Source organism: Gigantopelta aegis, chromosome 2 (genome assembly GCF_016097555.1).
Source record: "Gigantopelta aegis isolate Gae_Host chromosome 2, Gae_host_genome, whole genome shotgun sequence".
NCBI classification, from domain to species: Eukaryota; Metazoa; Mollusca; class Gastropoda; order Neomphalida; family Peltospiridae; genus Gigantopelta; species Gigantopelta aegis.
Genome location: NC_054700.1, coordinates 3,625,192 through 3,648,863, shown reverse-complemented (window position 1 = coordinate 3,648,863; position 23,672 = coordinate 3,625,192). Strand labels below are relative to the sequence as shown.

At 41.1% G+C, this 23,672-nt stretch overlaps 1 protein-coding gene across 1 annotated transcript; it reads right to left on the bottom strand.

Moving 5' to 3' along the window:
* Positions 1–1,035: 1,035 nt before the first annotated feature.
* LOC121379943 lies at positions 1,036–22,751 on the bottom strand. Its single transcript, XM_041508639.1, has 5 exons — positions 22,671–22,751; positions 8,514–8,669; positions 6,729–6,844; positions 6,102–6,188; positions 1,036–5,295 (listed from the first exon to the last, which is right to left on the bottom strand). The coding sequence occupies exons 1-5, from the start codon at positions 22,679–22,681 to the stop codon at positions 1,973–1,975; spliced, it is 3,693 nt and encodes a 1,230-aa protein (XP_041364573.1). The 5' UTR covers positions 22,682–22,751; the 3' UTR covers positions 1,036–1,972.
* Positions 22,752–23,672: the final 921 nt, after the last annotated feature.

The following is a 23,672-nucleotide window of genomic DNA, read 5'->3' as shown; positions in this document are numbered from 1 at the left end:
TTCCATCTCTGTAAACATTTTAATTTTTTACGAGCTAAGACTGTTCTGCGATAGAAGTTGCTAAAGCATGCATGGAAGAGTAAACAATTCTGAGCGTTGAGTATGTGCTTGAAAGAAAATTATATATAAAATAAACTAAATATGAAAATATATATTTCTAAAATCCGTGGACGACTCCCAGATATTGACCATATGTGTGGGTCCACCTTCATTCCGTCCCCAACGTTCTCCATCGATCCATAATACATGTGTTCGCACCTATTTATAGAAGCGTACGGTTCAGTTAATATTTTACTAGTACCGTAATATATCACAGATATGTCGCGCATTAAAATACAAATCGAAAAGTATATTTACAAACGTGACGTTATTAATTTGATTTCGAATCTAGAATGCTACTCTGTAGATTATTAGTAGCATACATATACGTGTTAGGCGCGTGTTCAGGGGTCAAAACCCCTCCCCGCTCAAGCACATTTTCTTTTTTCTCAGGTAAACATGACTCAGCCCCCCCCCCCCCCCCCCCCCCCCCCCCCCATAAACTTCGGTCGCCACAGTCTAGTCCCGCCATCCTGCTAAAAGTCCTGCACACGCGCCTTCTTGTACAATCGGATCTCCTATATAGACAATTCATATAACAACCATCACATAACAGTTTTCTTACCGAAATGACACACCAAAAATGTATATAAATGCATTTATTTTATCATGTTAGTTAGTATATAGAGAATAATACATTCGTGTCCGTTAGATAACATTTATCTCACGAGTTGTTTTAAAATGCATCTAACGGGCGAAAGCGAGTATGATACGTTTTTAAACGAGTTGTGAGATAAATGGTATCTAACGGACACGAATGTATTATTTTATTTCTTACATATCCTAACAAATTCGACTGAAAGTTATTTACAGCCGTTGCACCTGTAGCTGACTTACGTGTCACAGACACATGATTGCCAGTTTAACTATACGTCACAGTGTAATCGATTTCCACCGTGCTGTTTTTATTGGACATATGGCATTAGTGACCTGGTCATCACCTAGGAACAGCCAGTCGTATTTCTTGAACTTGTTAACACATGTGCGTGTGTAATTAACTGTGTTATCAAAAATAGCGCATGGTGTTCTCATCAACGGGTGTGTAAGAAAACTATTTTAATTGTGTATTGTCCGCAAGGTTTTTACACCCCTTGACGCTTTCTTGTATCGAGGCATCTTAATTATTGCAAGTTTTGTCTCGTAGCTTTTGTTCTTTACGACCTAACTTTGTCTAATCGCTAAGTGACCGTAAAATATCAGTATGCAATTACTAAATACGTTAAACTGAAACAAAACAAACGGTGTTACATAGCACTATATTGAAATATAATAAATTAAAAAATATTGTTTATTGAATGTGTGTTTAGCAAACCATATCTACATCACGAAAACCTCACCCAACAAGTCCATCCTCAATGTCGGTTTTTAACAGTTATTATAAGCGTGTGCATGTGCGTGTATATCTTTCTACGCATAGTCGGTATGCATGTGTATACTCGAGTCTGTTAATGTGTGTATCTCTCCCTCTGCACTCTCTCCCTCCCACCCCCACCCCCTCTCTCTCGCTTCCTACTTGAGTTTATGTGTGTGTTTGTTTTAAGGCAATATACATATTGTATTTGCACCTATGACATATGATATATTTTAAAATGTGTCTAAAACTGTAATATTTTCTTGACCTGCGTTAAGAAACTATCACAACGTTTGTACAATGGAGTCCAAAGTACAGACACTATAAATATATATACTGTAAGGCAACAAGTTACAGAGTATTACATTTGTGTCTATGACAAATATCTGATTCGCGAAAATGTGAGCTCAGCTGTAATATTTTCTTGGCTATTGCTAAGAAACTATTACCACATTTGTGCACTCACGTCGAAAGCATAGCCACTCGTATAATACCCAGTCGTTATAAGACCTCGTGCCAGCTTTACGCTGTGGCCTCTATTGCATAATTGGTGTTGATTGCCTCTGACCAGTGCGCTCGGTCCACTGACTGTGCTGTTTGACCCCCCAGCTGGTCGTAACTGGCCGACACGGTCGGTGCAGGCTTGAAGCTGGTGGCCTTGGGAGCCTTGAGTCCAAGGAATTCTGCTCTAGAGGTGGACTCGCCCTCGAACTTCTCCAACCTCGGGGTGTACTCTTCTTTGGGACGCCTCTGGGGCTGGTCCACTTTAGCCGGCTTAATGAAGTCGCTTCCGTAGTTGGTTCTACCGTCAAATTGGCCGTCGTTCGACAGGGCATGCGAGGATTCCTGTCTCTTCACGGCCATCCGCTCTTGTTGCTTGTGCTCCACAAAATTGTCCTGGTTCACCGTGCGCAGATCCATTTTCCCTTCAGGAGGGACATACGCCGCCTGCTCTCTTCCGCGACGTCTTTCGACCGCGTGTTTCACGAAGGCAGAGTTCTGGGTGGTGCGACTTTCAAACGGTGCGTCAGATTGAAACGGGGTCTGGTCAGGCTTGAAGCTTCTCTGCTTTGGTGCCACGGCTCCCTGGAAGTCCTGCCTGTTCGTTGTGGAACTTTCGAAAGGAGCCAGCGAAGGGACGTATTCGGCCTTTTCCTTCACAGCTCTCGGTGAAGGCCGATGTTGTACGAAAGAGTCTTTGTTCACAGTGCGGCCGTCAAAAGGTACGTCCGACTTCAGTACAGACCCGGCAGGTTTGTAGTTCGCTCTTGGAGATATCTCCTTGGACGTAAAATCTTCTCGACTCGTCGTAGACACTTCCATCTTCTCCACTGGAGGAACGTAGGCCTGATCCCTGCCTACTCGTTCCCGAGGACCAACTTTATGTCCTAGAAAATCTTTGTTGTAGTGCGTCGTCCCGTCAAACGCACCATGTCCTTTCATGACGTCTGAAGATCTTGGTCTCTTCGCAGTGTTTCTCTCTACTCTCCCGGGAGTTGTGAACAGGGCTTTGTTGGTGGTCGTCATGTCCATATCGCCGGACGGCGGTCGGTACGCCGCCTGTTCGCGTACAACCCTTCTCTCGGTCTTGTGCAAGAGGTAGTCACTCCTCGACGTAGTAGCGCCATCGAAAGGCACGTCTGACTGCTGGTACGTGTTGTCTGGTCTGAAGCTCTCTCTCTTCGCTGCTTGCTGTCCCAAGAACGTATCAGCAAATGTTGTTCTTGTGTCTAGTTTTGTTTTCGGCGGGGAATATTCTTCTTTTGGTTTCACTTCTCGGGGAGTGATTTTGTGAGCCTTGAATGTGTCCCTGTTTTCAGTGCGTCCATCAAAAGGTTCTTCTGACGGGACAAACGAATTTGGTGGTCTAAACGTTTCACGGGGACTTATTTTGTGTTGGGTGAAATCTTTGTTTGCAGTTGTCTCCCCATCAAATTTCTCTTCTGGTGGCGCCCAAGATGCCTTCTCTCTCATGGACTCCCGTTTCTCTCCTCTACGACCTGTGAAATCGTCGCTGTAATGAGTTGAAGCAGCGAACTGCCCGTCTCCTCGCAGTGCTTGTGATGACGATGGTTTTTTTATTGGCTCTCGTTGGACTCTTGGATGCTTAGGGAAGTTGAGTTCGTTAGTTGTCTGTAGATCCATACTTCCAACGGGCTGTTCGTATTTCTGCTGCTCCCTTGCCACTCTTCGCTCAACTTTATATTGTTGAAAATCCTTCTTTGACGTCGTTGTACCATCAAATGGGGTGTCTGTATGCAGAGCCGCGTTTTCTGGTTTAAAACTCTCTCTCTTCGGGGCGTAACTTCCCTGGAAACTATCCCTGACTGTCGTTCTATCATCAAACTTTGTCGCTGGTGGTACATATAGTTCTTTAGGTCGCTGTTCTCTTGGGGTTATCTTGTGAGCTTTAAAAGACTCTTTGTAGCCTGTGTTGTCATCGAAAGGTTCATCTGGTACTGTGTAAGCATTTTGCGGTCTGTAATTGTCACGAGGTGTTATCTTATGTTTCTGGAAATCCTTGCTAGCAGTCGTTTCTGCAATAAATTTCTCTTCTGGTGGCGCCCAAGATGCCCGCTCTTTCATGGATTCGCGTTTTTCTCCTCTACGACCTGTGAAATCGTCGCTGTAGTGAGTTGAAGCAGCGAACTGCCCGTCGCCTCTCATTATGTTAGACGAGGATGGTTTCTTAATTGGTTCTCTCTGGACTTTTCCGTGTTTAGGGAAATTTAGTTCGTTCGTGGTTTGAAGATCCATACTTCCAACGGGCTGTTCGTATTTCTGTGGCTCCCTTCCCACTCTTCGTTCAACTCTGTATTTCGGAAAATCCTTCTTTGACGTGGTTGTGTCATCAAACGGTGTGTCTGAATGCAGAGCCGCATTCTGCGGTTTGAAACTCTCCCTCTTGGGGACATAGCCTCCCTGGAAACTATCCCGGACTGTGGTTCTGTCATCAAACTTTGTCGCTGGAGGAACATACTCTGGCTGTGGTTTGGCTTCCCGGCGCGGTATCTTGTGTGCCCGGTACGTATCTTTGTACCCAGTGCGGTCATCAAACGGATCCTCTGACTGTACGTAATTATTGGCGGGTTTGAACGTCTGCCGTTCAGCCAGCGCGTGCTGTGGGTAGTCCAGATGGGCTGTTGTGTCACCATCAAACTTGTCCTCCGGAGGCATCCAGTTCGATTGGTTCTTAACAGGTTCTCTTGGGGTTATCTTGTGCGTTGGGAAATCCTTCTGGTAATTTGTAGACCCTTCAAATTTCCCCTCGCCTTTCATTATCTTGGACGAGGATGGCTTCGCCAGCGGTTCTCGTTTCGAATGCTTCGGTTTCGTGAAGTTCATTTGATTCGTTGTGTCCATGTGCATCTTGCCTTCTGGCGTCTTATACTCCTCCTGCTCTGGACGCTTCCTCGGCTCCACTTTGTGAGCAGGGAAATCCCTAGACGCAGTCGTGGAACTGTCAAAGGGTTCCTCCGTGTGCAGTGCCTGTTGATTTGGCCTGTAGCTTTCTCTCTTCGGCTGGTATTTCGCTTGGAAGCTGTCGCCCGCCGTTGTTCTGCCTTCAAACTTTGCTGCAGGTGGAGCGTATGATTCTTGTGGCTTCTTTTCCTTCTTGGGGATCTTGTGAGCCACGTAGGTCTCCTTGTAGCCAGTACGCTCGTCAAACGGGTTCTCAGACTTCACATACGCATTATCCGGTTTGTAGCTTTCACGAGGTCGTATCTGGTGTTGGGGATAATCGGACCGGGAGGTTGTCTGTCCGTCAAATTCGTCTTCTGGCGCTGTCCATGTGTCTTTTTCTCTAGCTTGACGTTCTGGTAGCTTCCAATGAGGATAGTCACCTAAAAAAAAAGTAAACGATCAGAAAACGATGTCATTTCAAATAATCCAAATTTCTAATTTAAGATTTAGCATAGTATGTCTTTTGGTGAATATTATTTCCTAGTCATTTAAAAAAAATTTTAAAAGCTAAGAGGTTGTTTAAATAGTAGTTTAATTGCCAAAAGCAGTACTGTTACCTATCTGTAATTTTATATGTACTGATCAGTGCGGAAAAAACATACAGTTAATTAAACATACAATTAGTTACAAATATATAGATACAGATATATAGATACAGATAGAGAGTTAAAGTATGTTTTGTTTAACAACACCACTAGAGCACACTGATTTATTAATCATCGGCTATTGGATGTCAGACATTTTGACAAACAGTCTTAGAGAGGAAACCCGCTACATTTTCCCCCATTATTAGCAAAGGATCTTTTATATGCACTACCAGAATAGCACATATCACAGCCTTTGATATACCAGTCGTTGTGCACTGGCTGGAACGAGAAATAGCCAAAGGTGCCCACCGACGAGGATCGATCCCAAACCGGCCACACATCAAGCGAGAGCTTTACCACTGATCTACGTCTCGCACCAGATAGGTAGATAGAGAAACCTACATAGGCTACTCATAACGATAAAGCAGCAAGGAACCTTTTATATGCATTTTCCCATAGCCAGGACAGTACATACCACAGGCTTTGAAGTACCAGTCGTGTGGTACCTATCTGTATTTACTATTAGAGCTTGAACAAAAAGAATAAAGACAGAGAAAAGAAATACAACCGAAAACGACAAGAGAATTCCCCGTATGTACTTTTGTAAGACGGTTCTCCCTCGAATTTCCCAGGATCTGTTCGCTCATTGTGTCTCTTTATAGGTCGCACTCGTTCTCCGCGCTTCCCTGAAAGACAGAGGGTGAAAAAAGTTAATAGTAAATTGGATTGTTTTAGATACCTCAAAACACTTACGAGCATAAACTTACGAGCATAAACATTCTAGTAATAATGGAGAGTACCGAATGAAGTGATGTTTATTCGTGAAATGAGAGAGAGAGAGAGAGAGAGAGAGAGAGAGAGAGAGAGAGAGAGAGAGAGAGAGAGAGAGAGAGAGAGAGAGCGAGAGAGTGTGTGTGTGTGTGAGAGAAGAGAGATAGAGACAGACAGAGAGAGAGAGAGAGAGAGAGAGAGAGAGAGAGAGAGAGAGAGAGAGAGAGAGAGAGAGAGATGTAGCTCGATGAGAGAGTGCTAGCCTGGGGGAGGGCAACCGCTCCCTGTTACCGCCTCTCGGCACATGGTGCTGCCCTGCAGATCATGATAACAATGGACTAAAATGACAAAGAAACTAGAAAAAATGTAAATAGAATAGTCCTGGCTGTTTAGTGTTCTGTAATGAGTTTTGTTTTAGGTAGGAGCTGGGTTGGAACACTTGGTATGCCACTGACCTGGATACTCCTTGGAGTAGGAGCTCGTCAGGTCATGTTCTCCTTCTGGTTTCAGGCTGGAGTCAACCGGCTTGATTGGCGCGGTTCTGCCCACCTTGTGCTGCACAAAGTCTTTCCTGAAAGAGAACAACAAACGACACGTTTATAAGTAAAATAGCATGTATACATTGACATAGATGCTGACCTCATCTGAGATTTTATAGTGCGAACATGGTCGTCTGTGGGATTTTAGGGAGGTGATGCAACATCAAGCACGGCACCTACGGCACTCCAAGTGCGCTAACATGCATTGTGTAAAGGCAATGCTTATCCAGGAAACCCCAACCGACAAAGATAGTATGTGTTTCCCACTAAAACGAAATAAATCCATTATATGTATTAGGAAGGAAATGTTTTATTTAACGATGCACTCAACACATTGTATTTACAGTTATATGGCGTCGGACATATGGTTAAAGACCACACAGATATTGAGAGAGGAAACCCGCTGTCGCCATTTCATGGGCTACTCTTTTCGATTAACAGCAAGGGATCTTTTATATGCACCATCCCATAGACAGGATAACACATACCACGGCTTTTGATATACCAGTCGTGGTGCAATTGCTGGAACGAGAAATAGCCCAATGGGCACACCGACGTGGATCGATCCCACACCGACCGCGCATAGAGCGAGCGCTGTACCACTGGGCTACGTCCCGCCCACTTCTGCTTTGAAATGCATGCGTACGATATGACTACCCTATCACGTGCATTTAGAACGTTACGGACAATAAGCTAGTTTGCGAGTGACGTCAAGAGTTCAGTTTCCTTAACACATTCAGGCGATCCACAAAGAGGTAAAATCCTGGCTCCGTATTCATAAACGTACTTAAGTCAATGTATGATACCTAAATACATACTTAAAGTACATAAATAAGTATCATACATTGACTTAAGTACGTTTATGAATACGGAGCCTGGTTTCCATAAAACATGTAGCCCGTCGCCGGCCGATGTAGACTTGACACAGATCGACGCAGACGAAACGAAATTTCAATGGGAACACAAATTCACCCTGACACGGAAGCCCTGCGACAGATCGGCAAAGATGAACACGTTTCAATGTCCATGCTTTGTTGCCGACCCATCTCTGCAGTAGCGGATCCTGGGGTGGGGGGAGTCCAGGGATTCGGACCCCCCCCCCCCCCCCTCCTTGAAAACCGACCATAACCTTTAAGGGGAAACGTGATTATATTAACTGTTCCGCGTAAAAGGAGAGATCAGTCATCACATTTGGACATCCCCTCCCCCCCCCCCCCCCCATTCAGAAATCCTGCATCCGCGCCTGCTCTGATTGTCTGCATCTGTGTTCCCGTGAGCGGAATGTAGCCCATTGGTAAAGCGCTCGCATGATGCGCGGTCGATCTTGGAACGATCCCTGTCATTGGACCACTGGGCTATTTCTCGTTCCAGCCAGCGTCCACAGCTGATGTAGCAAAGGCCGTAGTATGTATTACCCTGTCTGTTTGATTTTGCATATAAAATATCCTTTGCTGCTTATTGGAAAGAGAGTAGCCCAGTGTGTAGCGCTAACGGGTTTCTTGTCTCATTATCTGTGTTGGACATAACCATATGTTCGACGCCATATAGCCGTAATTAAAAGATGTTTGAGTGCGTCATTAAATAAAACATTCCTCTCTGTGTTCCCGTAGAAAGTTTGGTCTACGTCGACCTGTGTCAGTCCGTGCTGGGCTGCGTCTGTTACATATTTTATGAGAACCAGTGTTAACAATGGTGACGTACTTGCTGGTTGTGACGTCGTCGATGGGGCCGTCTGCGCGCACCGACTCCTGCGGCGGCTTGAAGTTCTGGCGGGGCTGGAGAGGGTGTTTCTTGTAGCGCTTCTTGTACTCCGACACCAGCTTGGAGTTGTCGTCGATGGTGACCACGTCGAGAGGTCTGAAAACCAAGTAGACAACATTTAATAAAATGTCACTTTAATGCAATTCATTATAGATCGGTCGGGACGTAGCCCAGTGGTAAATCGCACGCATGAGGCGCGGTCGGTCCAGGATCGATTCCCGTCGATGGGTCCATTGGGTTATTTTTCAAAGGCCATAGTATGTGATATCCTGTCTGTGAGATGGTGCATATAAAAGATCCCTTGTACTAATGGAAAAATGTAGCCGGTTTGCTCTCTATGGCTGTATTAAAATTACCATACGTATGACATCCAATAGGCGATGATTAATAAACCAATGTGCTCTAGTGGTGTCATTAAACAAATCAAACATGAGTATTATAGACTTTTTAAAACAAAATAAACTGGTTTTTGAAAGGTATTTGTGAACGTGAGTAAAATACAAAAAATTGCTTTGTTTAACGACACTACTAGAGCGCACCGATTTATTTATCATCGCCTAATGGATGTCAAACATTTGGTAATTTTGAAATATAGTATTAGAAAGGAAACCCGCTACATGTTTCCATTAGTAGCAAGGGATCCCTTATATGCATCATTACATAGACAGGATAGCAGATGCCACGGCCTTTGATATACCAGTCGTGGGGCAGTAGCTGGAGCGATTAAAATACAAAGTTATAGCAAAACCCAGAACACTGTGTAAAGTGGTATACACCGTTTCTATATACATGCACATGTATGTATTACAAAACTAAAGTTTAAAACAAGTAGCTGGGGTAATAAATAGAATGACAAACTCGGTGCCAGTTATTATCAAATTTATGTCCCTCGTGATATACATTTAATAATAACGGGTAACTCGTTTATTATCCTCGCATGCACTCGAATGACGTCATGTCCCTAGTTCCTAGCCAGCGTTCTGTCAATTCCACAAAATTCAACTAACTTTCCAGATGAAGTAAGCTGTGTTATTTAATTAAACTTTTATTAATCATAATATAGAAAGGTGATATGTAATAAATACAGAACCACATACTAATTGCGTTCCCATGTTATTGATTGCACTCATTTATAGTTCGCACGACTTATACTACACCACTTGGCCGGAGAAAATATACTGGTAAGTAGTTCTGTATATTTATGTAACCATTTAGATGTAGACCACCAACATTAAAGCTATAGTCTCGAGTATATATATATTTTTTTAATTAGTTAACCATTTAGATGTAGACCACCAACATTAAAGCTATAGTCTCGAGTATATATATATATTTTTAATTAGTTAACCATTTAGATGTAGACCACCAACATTAAAGCTATAGTCTCGAGTATATATATATTTTTAATTAGTTAACCATTTAGATGTAGACCACCAACATTAAAACTATAGTCTCGAGTATATATATATTTTTAATTAGTTAACCATTTAGATGTAGACCACCAACATTAAAACTATAGTCTCGAGTATATATATATTTTTAATTAGTTAACCATTTAGATGTAGACCACCAACATTAAAGCTATAGTCTCGAGTATATATATATTTTTAATTAGTTAACCATTTAGATGTAGACCACCAACATTAAAGCTATAGTCTCGAGTATATATATATTTTTAATTAGTTAACCATTTAGATGTAGACCACCAACATTAAAACTATAGTCTCGAGTATATATATATTTTTAATTAGTTAACCATTTAGATGTAGACCACCAACATTAAAACTATAGTCTCGAGTATATATATATTTTTAATTAGTTAACCATTTAGATGTAGACCACCAACATTAAAACTAAAGTCTCGAGTATATTTTTATTATCTAACCATTTAGATGTATACCACCAGCATTAAAGCTATAGTCTCGAGTATATATTTTTTTAAATTATTTAACCATTTAGATATATAACATCAACATTAAAGCTACAGTCTCGAGTATATATTGTTTTTTTATTAGTTAACCATTTAGATGTATACCATCAACATTAAAGCTATAGTCTCGAGTATATTTTTATTATCTAACCATTTAGATGTATAACATCAACATTAAAGCTACAGTATCGAGTATATTTTTTATTATTTAACCATTTAGATGTATACCACCAACATTAAAGCTACAGTATCGAGTATATTTTTATTATTTAACCATTTAGATGTATACCATCAACATTAAAGCTACAGTCTCGAGTATATTTTTATTATCTAACCATTTAGATGTATACCACCAACATTAAAGCTACAGTCTCGAGTATATTTTTATTATCTAACCATTTAGATGTATAACATCAGCATTAAAGCTATAGTCTCGAGTATATATATATTTTTAATTATTTAACCATTTAGATGTAGACCACCAACACTAAAGCTAAAGTCTCGAGTATATTTTTATTGGTTAAACATTTAGAATTTACCATCAGCATAAAAGTTGAAGTATGTAGAATATTTTTATTACTTAACCATTTAGAATGGATCATCAACATTAAAACTACAGTATCGAGTACATTTTTATTAATTAACCGTTTAGAATAGACTATCAACTTTAAAGGTGAAGTATGTGGAATATTTTTATTATTTAACTATTTAAAATAGACCATCAACATTGATTTTTCTCACCGTCGAACGCCATTCTTCGACAAATGTTTCTCCTTTCCTGCTTCTCGTTTTTATAATCCTCTATTATAAAAGCGAGAAGCAGGCTGTTATTCCATTGCGTTGTGTTACAAGGTATTTAGAAAATCGAGACAATGCTTGGATATGATCATTGTCAAGCACCAAAAGGTGAATAGCAGAGAGCTTTTAAAATTGCTTTTAGAAATACAACCTTTTAATAGATAAAAATAAAAACTCAATATTTTGTTTTACCCAGTCCATTTAATTGTAAATAATAACAACAACAATAATAACCCCTCCAAACAATAATATACTCTTCAAAAGAAGAAACGCAAAACCACATTGTCGTAACATTTGGCGAATTGATTTAATTATTGAATGGTGAGTCCGATAATTACCAAATGTTGCAGGATTGTTCACAATTCACTCTAGTCCATTGTGAGTAAGTGATAGGACACACCACCAAGGTCAAGGTCATCTGGAGTCAATACCGGGTGTGGCCTCCGCGTGTGTTGACAACTGCCTGGCACCGCCTGCCCATTGAAGCAACCAGAGTACGGATGACGTCCCGAGGGATGGTGGCCCACTCGGCCTGCAAGGCTGCTGCCAGCTCGGGCAGGGTCTGGGGCTGTGGTTGTCGCTGTCGGAGGCGTCGGTCCAACTCGTCCCATAGATGCTCAATTGGGTTCAAATCCGGTGATATCGATGGCCAAGGAAGGACATTAATGTTGTTGTTCTGTAGGAAAGCCGTTGTGAGACGTGCTGTGTGAGGCCTGGCGTTGTCATGTTGGAACAATGCGTTGGCGTTGGCCATAACTGGAACGATGTGTGGCCGGAGGATCTGGTCAATGTAGCCCTGTGCATTCAGGTTGCCCTGCACGTGGACCAGGTCAGTTCTGCCAGTGTGTGAGATGGCTGCCCACACCATGACACTACCCCCGCCGAATCTGTCCACTTCCTGCACGCAGTTTGCCGCATAACGTTCACCACGACGCCTATACACGTGACATCTTCCATCATGACGTCAGAGCAGAAATCGGGACTCGTCACTGAACCACACCTGTCTCCATCGCAGTTGAGGCCATTCTCGATGAATCTGGCACCACTGCAGTCAGAGTCGACGGTGTTGTGGTGTTAAGATGACACCTCGAACTGGACGTCTGGCACGAATTCCTACCTCACGTAGGCGGTTCCGTACGGTCTGGTCGGATATCCTGCGCAAACCTGGTATTGCTGCGGCTGTGGAGGTGGCAGTAGTCAATCGTTCCCGAAGGTGGCGTACCCGGATGTAGCGGTCCTGCCCGGGGGTAGTGACCCGTGGTCGACCGGATCTAGGGAGGTCACGTGTTGATCCATGTTGCTGGTAACGGTCCCACAGTCTGGAGATGGTGCTTGGGGACACATGGAATGCCCTGGCAACGGCCGTTCTGGATTCGCCTGCGTCTAGTCGGCCGATGGCATTGTTTCTCTGCGGTTCACTGAGACGTGGCATGTCCTGGATTGTCAACTGTCGGCCAGATACAGAGGCCAGGCAAGCGAACACCCTGCACTTTTATACTGTCGGTGTTCATGTTGCACGTGCAGACAACGCACGTGCAGTGGTGACATGGTTTGCACGTGGCTGCGTTTTTGCGAATATTCACATTTTGGAACTTTATTGTACAGTAGCTGCGTTTTATCGAATGTAACCGTGGGAATGTGTTTGGGACATGCAATGACCTTATATTCACAAAGCATGAACCGGTAGGAAACATAAAATCGGAGTTATAACCCATTTGTACCCTTTTGCGTTTCTTTTTTTGAAGAGTATATTATAATATGCACTGCTTTGACATGCTAATAAGTGACCCAAGTGGGTGTAACTGGAAAATGTTAACAATGTCCCCGGTGAAGATCGATAGGGCGTTAGGCACTCTGGAGACAGTGGCGCAATAATAATTGTATCTTCTTCCTTGTTTGTTTCTCCTTTGTTCTAGTATTTATCGCCACATCAATCGTGCTATGACAACGACAATTGTGGCATGAGTATTTATTCGCAACGTTTTATTTACGAAAACAGACCAATACAGCAACAAAAAACTATTCGATAGTGATGGAATAGCTACATGCATAATACATGGCGATTTGTTGGTTTTATTTATAGTCTTGTCTAGTCAAAGAGTTTCGTGTTTTCGCTCAGTTATGTTGAACAATTTAACACTGAACACGTGATGGCGTTTCCAGAAATGATTATATGGGAGAACAGTTTTTTATATGTTGTTTTGTGTTGTTTTATAAATAATAAACCCCCCACAAAAAACCCCCAAACAAAACAAAAATCAAGAAAAAAGAGAGTGAGACAGGGTGAAACACACACACACACACACAGAGAGAGAGAGAGAGAGAGAGAGAGAGAGAGAGAGAGAGAGAGAGAGAGAGAGAGAGAGAGAGAGAGAGAGAGAGAGAGAGAGAGAGAGACAGAGAGAGAGAGAGAGAGACAGACAGACAGACAGACAGATATAGGTCTTACTTATAGTTTCCAGAAATTATTATATGGGAGAACAGTGCTTTCTATGTTGTTTTGTGTTGTTTTATAAATAATAAACAAAACCCAAATAAACAAACAAACAAACAAAACAAAAATCAAGAAAAAGAGAGAGAGAGACAGGGTAAAACAGAGAGAGAGAGAGAGAGAGAGAGAGAGAGAGAGAGAGAGAGAGAGAGAGAGAGAGAGAGAGAGAGAGAGAGAGAGAGAGACAGAGTCAGTCAGCAGGAAACAACTGTTTTACTATAACCCCCATCCTCTGTGTGATCCATTTAAGAGTGTTAATTCACTTTACTTGTTAAAGGTAAAGATTGTACATTGAATTGCATACAAACAATAAATAATAAGAATAATAATAATACATTCCGTTAATTTCATTTCCTATCATGTAATAAATTAATATTACTGCAAAATCTAGTAAGGGTGACCAACAGGTTAATATGTGACATCACAGTATATTTCTCTCCAGGGACTTTTGAGGAAGCCCCCATTTACGCCGAGTGGTAGCATATTTCAATTATGCAAAGATTATAATTATGTGGGATCGACAATTGTTTTGTTATTTATCACAATAATCACAATTAAATTTACTTATGAAATGTAAAGATTACACATTGAATTAAAAACCAGCATGTTTCGTTGTTTATTTACGCTTATGTTTGCGGCTAATTAACGTTTGTGTTTGCGGCTAATTAACGTTAAAGCATGTTCATCTGGGCCCGTGCTTATAAAACTTAAAGTCTAGACTTTTAATAAAGTCCAGACTTTAACGTAATGCTATTTGAATGGCGTTGCCGTCACGTTAAAGTCTAGACTTTAAGGTTTATAAGCACGGGGCCTGGTCATATAACTCGGCGATATGTATTCTCTGGTTAATGCACAGAGATTAGTAAAGGAGCAGGTGCGGATCCAGGGGGAGGGTGCTAGAAGTGCGCCCCTCCTCATTTGATGATCAAATTATCACGAAAGTCATCCACATAATACATTATACTGTACCCTGGATACCGTAGGTGCCGGTTTTTTTTACCTTACACCCCTCCTAGACAGTGGGTGGTGATTTGTAAGGCCGAATTTACTAAGTCCGTTTTTGACTTACACACGTGTAACTACATACAGTTATACAGAAAACGACTTCATCATTTCGGCCCTTACTGTACGTGTACGCAGTTTCTTGATCAATACGAACAGCGATTGAGTAAGAACTGATATCGATATAGCTGGTTTTCTTCCGGTTCAAAAAGGTGAAGGAAGGAAGGAAATGTTTTATTCATGGGCTACAAATTTTGATTAGCAGCAAGGGATCTTTAATATGCACCATCCCACAGACAGGGTAGTACATACCACGGCCTTTGATATACCAGTCGTGGTGCACTGGCTGGAATGAGAAATAGCCCAGTGGGCCCACCGATGGGGATCGATCCCACACCGACCGCGCATCGAGCGAGCGCCTTACCACTGGGTTACGTCCCGCCCATGTGCAGCAAGGAAGGAAATGTTTTATTTAACGACGCACTCAACACATTTTATTTACGGTTATATGGCGTCGGACATATGGTTACGGACCACACAGATATTGAGAAAGGAAACCAGCTGTCGCCACTTCATGGGCTACTCTTTTCGATTAGCAGCAAGGGATCTTTTATATGCACCATCCCACAGACAGCATAGCACATACCACGGCCGTTGATATACCAGTCGTGGTGCACTGGCTGGAGCGAGAAATGGCAACAGACAGAGAGATCAGAAAAAAAGTCAGAAAATCATGTTTTATTAACGAAGAGTTACGATCGACAACGCGACTCGCTGAGGAAGGAAGGAAATGTTTTATTTAACGACGCACTCAACACATTTTATTTACGGTTATATGGCATCGGACATATGGTTACGGACCACACAGATATTGAGAAAGGAAACCAGCTGTCGCCACTTCATGGGCTACTCTTTTCGATTAGCAGCAAGGGATCTTTTATATGCACCATCCCACAGACAGCATAGCACATACCACGGCCGTTGATATACCAGTCGTGGTGCACTGGCTGGAGCGAGAAATGGCAACAGACAGAGAGATCAGAAAAAAAGTCAGAAAATCATGTTTTATTAACGAAGAGTTACGATCGACAACGCGACTCGCTGAGGAAGGAAGGAAGGAAATGTTTTATTTAACGACGCACTCAACACATTTTATTTACGGTTATATGGCGTCGGACATATGGTTACGGACCACACAGATATTGAGAAAGGAAACCAGCTGTCGCCACTTCATGGGCTACTCTTTTCGATTAGCAGCAAGGGATCTTTTATATGCACCATCCCACAGACAGCATAGCACATACCACGGCCGTTGATATACCAGTCGTGGTGCACTGGCTGGAGCGAGAAATGGCAACAGACAGAGAGATCAGAAAAAAAGTCAGAAAATCATGTTTTATTAACGAAGAGTTACGATCGACAACGCGACTCGCTGAGGAAGGAAGGAAGGAAATGTTTTATTTAACGACGCACTCAACACATTTTATTTACGGTTATATGGCGTCGGACATATGGTTACGGACCACACAGATATTGAGAAAGGAAACCAGCTGTCGCCACTTCATGGGCTACTCTTTTCGATTAGCAGCAAGGGATCTTTTATATGCACCATCCCACAGACAGCATAGCACATACCACGGCCGTTGATATACCAGTCGTGGTGCACTGGCTGGAGCGAGAAATGGCAACAGACAGAGAGATCAGAAAAAAAGTCAGAAAATCATGTTTTATTAACGAAGAGTTACGATCGACAACGCGACTCGCTGAGGAAGGAAGGAAATGTTTTATTTAACGACGCACTCAACACATTTTATTTACGGTTATATGGCGTCGGAACTCGTTGAAGAGGGACACGATCAAGCAAACTGAAATAATGAGGTCAGTTTATTGGCTGAAAAACGATTACAATGTCATGTAATTTGTATTGTTTACCGCCCGATCCTAAAGTCTTCCAGGGAATATGGACTCTGTTCCGAGAATGCGAACTGTTAATAATTCAGTGTCTACGTGACACTGGTCGCAGTAACACACGTCTCAGTGGTTTGAGGCGGGTAGTTAATTACAGGTAAACCGGGATGGTGCGGAACTCATTACGTGGCCATGGGGACAGAGGAACATTTACAGTTGAGTGTGTGCCATTTAACAATACCACAGTCCCACTAGAGCACATTCATTTGATAATCATCGGTTATTAGATATCGACAATTTGGCCATTTCAACATGTAGTTTTATAGAAAACGTTTCTATGCACGGTTCCACGGAAAGGGCAGCACATAATCACAACATTTGATATACCAGTCGTGGAGATTTCATCCCACGACCTAAGCAAGTCGGGATACATTCTACCGATTGAACTAAATCCAGACCCCTAGAGAGTGACACAGATTTTGTTTGTTTAATGACATAACTAGAGCACATTGATTTATTAATCATTGACTATTGGATGTCAAACATACGGTCATTTTTACACAATAGAGAGGAAACCTACTACATTTTTTTTCATTAGTAGTAAGGGATCTTTTAAATGCACCATCCCACAGACATGTTAGCACATACCACGGCCTTTGATATACCAATCGTGGTGCATTGACTGGAACGAGAAATAGCCTAATGGGCCCACCAACGGGGATCGATCCTAGACCGACCGCGCATAAAGCCAGCGCTATACCACTGGGCTACATCCCGCCCCAAAGAGAGTGACAAAAGCCTGCTTCAGACGGGATCTTTTGTGTACTCTTTTTAACAGACAGGGCAACACATACCACGGCCTTTGACATGTATACAAGTCGAGAAGCGGTGCTTGGGACGAGAGAAAACATCAAAAATATCTACCGAGGGCGACCGACCCTGCGACCTATCACAGAAGTGTGTTTGTTTTAGTTTAACGACACCACTAAAGCACATTGAATAATTAATCACCGGCTATTGGATGTCAAACAATTGGTAATTCTGATTCATAGTCATCAGAGGAAACCCGCTACATTTGTTCCTAATGCAGAAAGCGATCTTCTATATGCACTTCCCCACAGACAGGAAAGCACACACCACGGCCTTTGACCAGTTGTGGTGCACTGGTAATAACGAGAAACAAAATACAATCAGTTGAATGGATCCACCGAGGTGGTTCGATCCTGCGACGTAAGCACCTCAAGCGAGCACTTAACCGATTGAGCTAAATCCTGCCCCCCCCCCCCCCCCCCCCCCACACACACACAAGAGACGAGTGCTCTACCATTGAGCAACAGTGCACCTCGTGTATCAAGTGGTTGAGTGGTGTTTGTTTACAGGACACTTCTTGTTTTACCTTATCGTATCATCGTATGTGTATGCTGGGTACTTCATACACAACATCAAGTACTTGTCTTATCACTGGCTCAGTATAATATCGTGGGTGTTCCAGTAAAGGCCGTAATAGCACGGGGATATACAATGGTCGACCGTTTATAATTTTATAAAATAATCGATCATTATTAAGGTTATAAGACAATTCCAACTGACACTTTATGCTCGCAGCGCTTAATCTACTTCGCATCTAGCCCGTAGGAAGTGTGAGCAAAACCAAAGTCATTGTACCAATCAAAATACTAGAACACATTGATTTATTAATCATCGGCTTTTGGATGTCAAATGTTTGGCAATTCTGACACTTAGTCTTAGAGAGGAAACTTGCTACCTTTTCCCATTAGTAGCAAGGAATCTTTTATGTGCACCATCCCACAAACATGATAGCACGTACCATATCCTTTGATATACCAGTCGTTGTGTACTGCTGGTGTGTACGTAACACTTCCAGCAGATTCAGGCATTCGGGATTCACAGTCAAAGGTCATTTGGACGTGTCCGAAATGATGTTGGAAATGAGTAATTTTGCATGCATGCATGCATAATTTAAACTCAGCAATTTATTTATGTTTAAATTTAATTATTCATTATTAAGTATGCATGCATTTTAAGTAGGTGTAGTTGTTAAATGAAGAAACATAAATTCAGAAATAAATAATATATATATAATTAAAGCAACCATTTAGTAAATTAATTTTAAATTGGTTTCTAAATTTCAAAATTGGTGTACCTTAAAGCTTACTTATCTTACATCGCGTGTAGGTCTCTACTGCCTGGATGTTTATGTATACCGGAATGATCCGAAACACAGTCAGGTTTTGTGACTCGGATTAAACACGTTATACCGGCAGCTTTACAACACGCACCGTAACAGGATACCCACATGTAATACCTTGTTTATAATTAATTAACACTTCTAGGTCAGTTCCAAATAATCATACGTTTAAGCCGTCGTTAGGAATATAATACATGTATGTGCATATGGATTTTACTAGTTTCGGTAATCAACACTAATTCCAGTTTATAAGGGCTGTTTTCAATGTTCGCGATTTTTGACGTCGCGCAGGCTCGGTTAAGAAAACGCTGCTTATAATAAACAAGAATCGATTGGTGATGCGTCTTTTGTTTTTTGTATATGGCTAAACGGGCGGATAGGAGGGATTAAGGTTGTGGTAGCATATTTTATGCTGTAGGGGTCTTACTATTTTAACCACGGGTTGATTTGTTATACCTGCTGGTGCACATGTTAGGTTGAAAAGGTAATATAGAATACAGCTCGACTATTTTCCTTAATGTTTAACAGATTTAGGTGATTTTGGATTTATTGAAAACATATTTTGTTGCAAAAAGAATAGGTATAAGTTTGCCAGCTTACTTAGCCTTCTCATATATAAAATGAATCGCGACAATTATATAGCATACATATATGTACATGTAAGTACAAAGGTATTTCAGTAATAACAATCACACCGAGGAAAGGAGAATATTGTATAGATGTATGTACTTCATCACCGTTAGTGGCTGGTTGTGTGTTATTTCCAGGCCCGTAGGAACGATATCTGAAGTGGAGGGGACAATCTGTAGTGAAGGGGCCACAATATCTAGTGGAGGACGGGCTAGATTTTCATCTTTATTTATGTAGAGTAGGACCTGATTTTAATTAATTCTTTGAGTGGTATATTTCAACATTTCATTTCATTTCAACTTATCTTCGTGCTTATATCAAATTAAGGTTCAAGCACGCTGTCATGGGCACACACACATCAGTTATCTGGTCTGTCTGTCCAGGACAGTAGGTTAGTTGTTAGTGGTTAGTGAGAGAGAAGAGGGCGTAGTGGTCTTACACCTACCCATTGAGTCGTGAATAATCGCTCTAGCTGGGAGCTGGTCCCGGGCTGCGAACCCAGTACCTACCAGCCTTATGTTCGATGGCTTAACCACGACACCACCGAGGCCGGTTGTTTCAACAACACACCCTCACCGCACCTGTTCGTCTCTTGTGAGTTATTTCTTCAACAGCCCTTTACCTGTGTTTCTAGTTTCGTGCCTATTTCAATTACTTTTCGCAAGGTTCTAAGATTTTAACTGTAACTCGAGTCAGGTGGCAATAAACGTGGTTTCTGGCACCATTCCAAAAGACTTAATATCCAGCCGTATATCAACAGAGTGCTGACAATGTTATTCATTTGCGATGGCATACAAAGATAATTTAATAAACTCGGATACCCCGGGCAGGTTAGAACAAACTACTCGCTGTGTACTTTGACATCAGGTGTATACTGGTAGAAATCATTAACAGTTCTGGTGTTCATTTATTTGGTTTTATTGATATGCTTGACATGAGCACAAAGACTTTTTTCTTATCAGCGTGAATGTTTATTTAAAGATGCAATCTCGGGTATATTAGTTTTAATATTTATGTATTTAGAATATATAATAAACCTTTATTCCCTGACGCGCTGTTCTTCGATTTAACTTAGATTTTCTTTACAATATGAGTCACAGCCAAGCGCTATTTTAGCTACTCGTTGCATAACACACATTTATACAATTGAATAACTTGTAGCTTATTCGGTTGAGCGCTCGCCTGAAGTGCTTGCGTCGCAAGATCGAACCACCTCGGTGGATCCATTCAATTGATTGTTTTCTCATTTCTACCAAAAAAAGAAGAAAGAAATGTTTTATTTAACGACGCATTCAACACATTTTATTTACGGTTATATGGCGTCAGACATATGGTTAAGGACCACACAGATTTTGAGAGGAAACCCGCTGTCGCCACTTCATGGGCTACTCTTTCCGATTAGCAGCAAGGGATCTTTTATTTGCACTTCCCACAGGCAGGATAGCACAAACCATGGCCTTTGTTGAACCAGTTATGGATCACTGGTCGGTGCAAGTGGTTTACACCCACCCATTGAGCCTTGCGGAGCACTCACTCAGGGTTTGGAGTCGGTATCTGGATTAAAAATCCCATGCCTCGACTGGGATCCGAACCCAGTACCTACCAGCCTGTAGACCGATGGCCTAACCACGACGCCACCGAGGCCGGTCACAACTGGTCAAATGCCGTGGTATGTGTGTTCCTGACTGTCGGAAAGCGCATTTAAAAGATCCCTCTGATGAACACGAGTCATAATTACCAAATATTTGACAGCGAGCCGATGATTAATTAATCAATGCCCCCTCCCCCCCCCCCCCCCCCCCCCCAGTGTTGCCCTGAAACCTTTTTGCTTTGTATTTCCATTATTCTACCTCAAAATTAGTTGTAATCTATGACAAAATGCGTAGTCCTCGTTTGTAACTCCATATAGCTGTTTGGTAGTAATGCTAATATGAATAAATGTTGTCATATAGATTCGGGCATTTTCGTTTAATTCTGGCAAAAGCCAGCCTATTTCCCCTACAAAAATGGAAACACGTACACCTATGTCCACTAGAATACGTGCAGTTATTTTAAAAATCAGTTAATGTATTGTTTTTTCTTCTCATATTAACGTTTTTCACAACTACAAATCTGATTTGTTCGTTTTAAGTGGGGTTCGGTGTATACTATACGCAATAAAATATGTTGCAATCAATCAATCAGTTTATCAATCACTCAATCAGTTTATCAATCAATCAATCAGTTTATCATAAATAAATAAATAAATAAATAAATAAATAAATATAAATAAATAAATAAATAAATAAAATAAATATACAAATAAATAAATAAATAAATAAATAAATGTAAGTAAATGATAGACTTCATGTATTTGACGTATTTCCGGATATAATTTATAAAAAACTATATATTATACCTTAATCCGTTGTTCAGAATTGCTGAACATAGACATGTTTTTCATTATTCTGTAGCCCATGTACTTATATTATATTTTTATTATTGCCTAAAATAAATATTTAATTCTTAAAACGTCAGTGTACTTTTTTTAAAGCTGGAATCATGCACTGGAATACAGTAATACGCCCACAGAAAACGTGTTGTTTTGTTTTTATTTGTTTTTTAATTATGTTTTTACTGTTATTATTAATATATCTATTATTATTGTTGTTACATTTTTCTATTTGCAATTTAATCTGATTAAAATTAGTTCTACTGGTCTACCCATGTAATAGTGGAGTTAATTTTAATTAGATTGTAGGCACATTAATATGTTATCCAATCCAATCCAATCCAATAATTAATTTAAAGCACAACAGCACACATAATAGCAGCAGCAGTAACATCCATTGCAATACCAAATAAATACATGAAAATAGAAATAATAAATAAATAAATAAATAAATAAACAAACAAATAAATAAATAGATTTTAATATACCATCTCATACAAAATCGCGCACCAGCGCCCATTCCTTAAAATAGTTTTCGCCCAAAGGTTACAGCGGTCATCCATAGCACGCGCGATGCCGCAAACCCGTTACAAACGACAACATGCACGCTGTCACAACATCACGCGACGTCACTGACACACACACACACACACACACACACACACATCGTACATATACAACACCAACATTATACTCACTGTCTCGACATGTTGTCGAAGAGCGGCTAGACCGGTGTACAAACGATGTTGTCGCTACAGATATGTCCTAACATTGCCGTCCTATTGTTACCAGTCTACTGTCGGCGGATCGTTGTCAAGCACGCTCAGTTTTGTTTGCTTTTGACGCCCTAGCGACGAACGGTATGGTTGGGCTAAAGAGAAAAGCGGCTTAAAATATTATCCGATAAAAAATAAAGTTATCCATACAAGACTGGCAGGAAACATCGGTTTGTTGTGGATAATATTTGATAATGATCGATGGACCGATAACATATGGTGAGTGAATGACTGAAAGAATAAGTGACAGAGTGATTGCTTGAAGGAAGGAAGGAATGGTTGAAAGAATAAGTGAGTGAGTGAGATAGTGACGAAGATACTAATTAAATGAATGAATAAATAAACGAGTAAATGAATGAATGAAAGCATGAGAAAATATAAAGAAAGGAAAACATGACGGAACAGTGAAATGAGTGGTGAATATTGAATGATGTACATTTCTTACAACCTTCCTTGAAAACCTGGTAGGAAGGTACTAACAAGAATGAAAACAGCTGTAATGTAAGGTAATGATGATAATGATGATAATGATGATGATGATGATGGTAATGACGATGATAGCGTTGATGATGATAGCGCTGATGATGATGATGATGATAGCGGTGATGATAATGATGATAGTGATGGTGATTATGTTGATGTTGATGGTAATGATGATGATGATGATGATGATAATTATAATAATTATGGTGATGATGCTGATGTTAGTGATGGTGTTTATGTTGATTTTGATGGTAATGATGGTGATGATGGTGATGCTGATGATGGTGATAGCGGTGATAATAATGATGCTAGCGATGGTGATTATGTTGATGGTGGTGGTGGTTATGATGATGATGATGATAATGGTGATGATGCTGATGGTGATGATAATAATTATGGTGATGATCCTGGTGATGATGACGATGACGATGATAATTCATT

Bases quoted from the DNA above. Each gene is read 5' to 3' on its own strand.
- LOC121379943 (XM_041508639.1), bottom strand. The intron at 6,845-8,513 runs GTACGTCACCAT...GTTCTCTTTCAG, and splicing joins GACGACGTCACAACCAGCAA to GAAAGACTTTGTGCAGCACA. The intron at 5,296-6,101 runs GTACATACGGGG...CTTTTTTTTTAG, and splicing joins GGGAGAACCGTCTTACAAAA to GTGACTATCCTCATTGGAAG.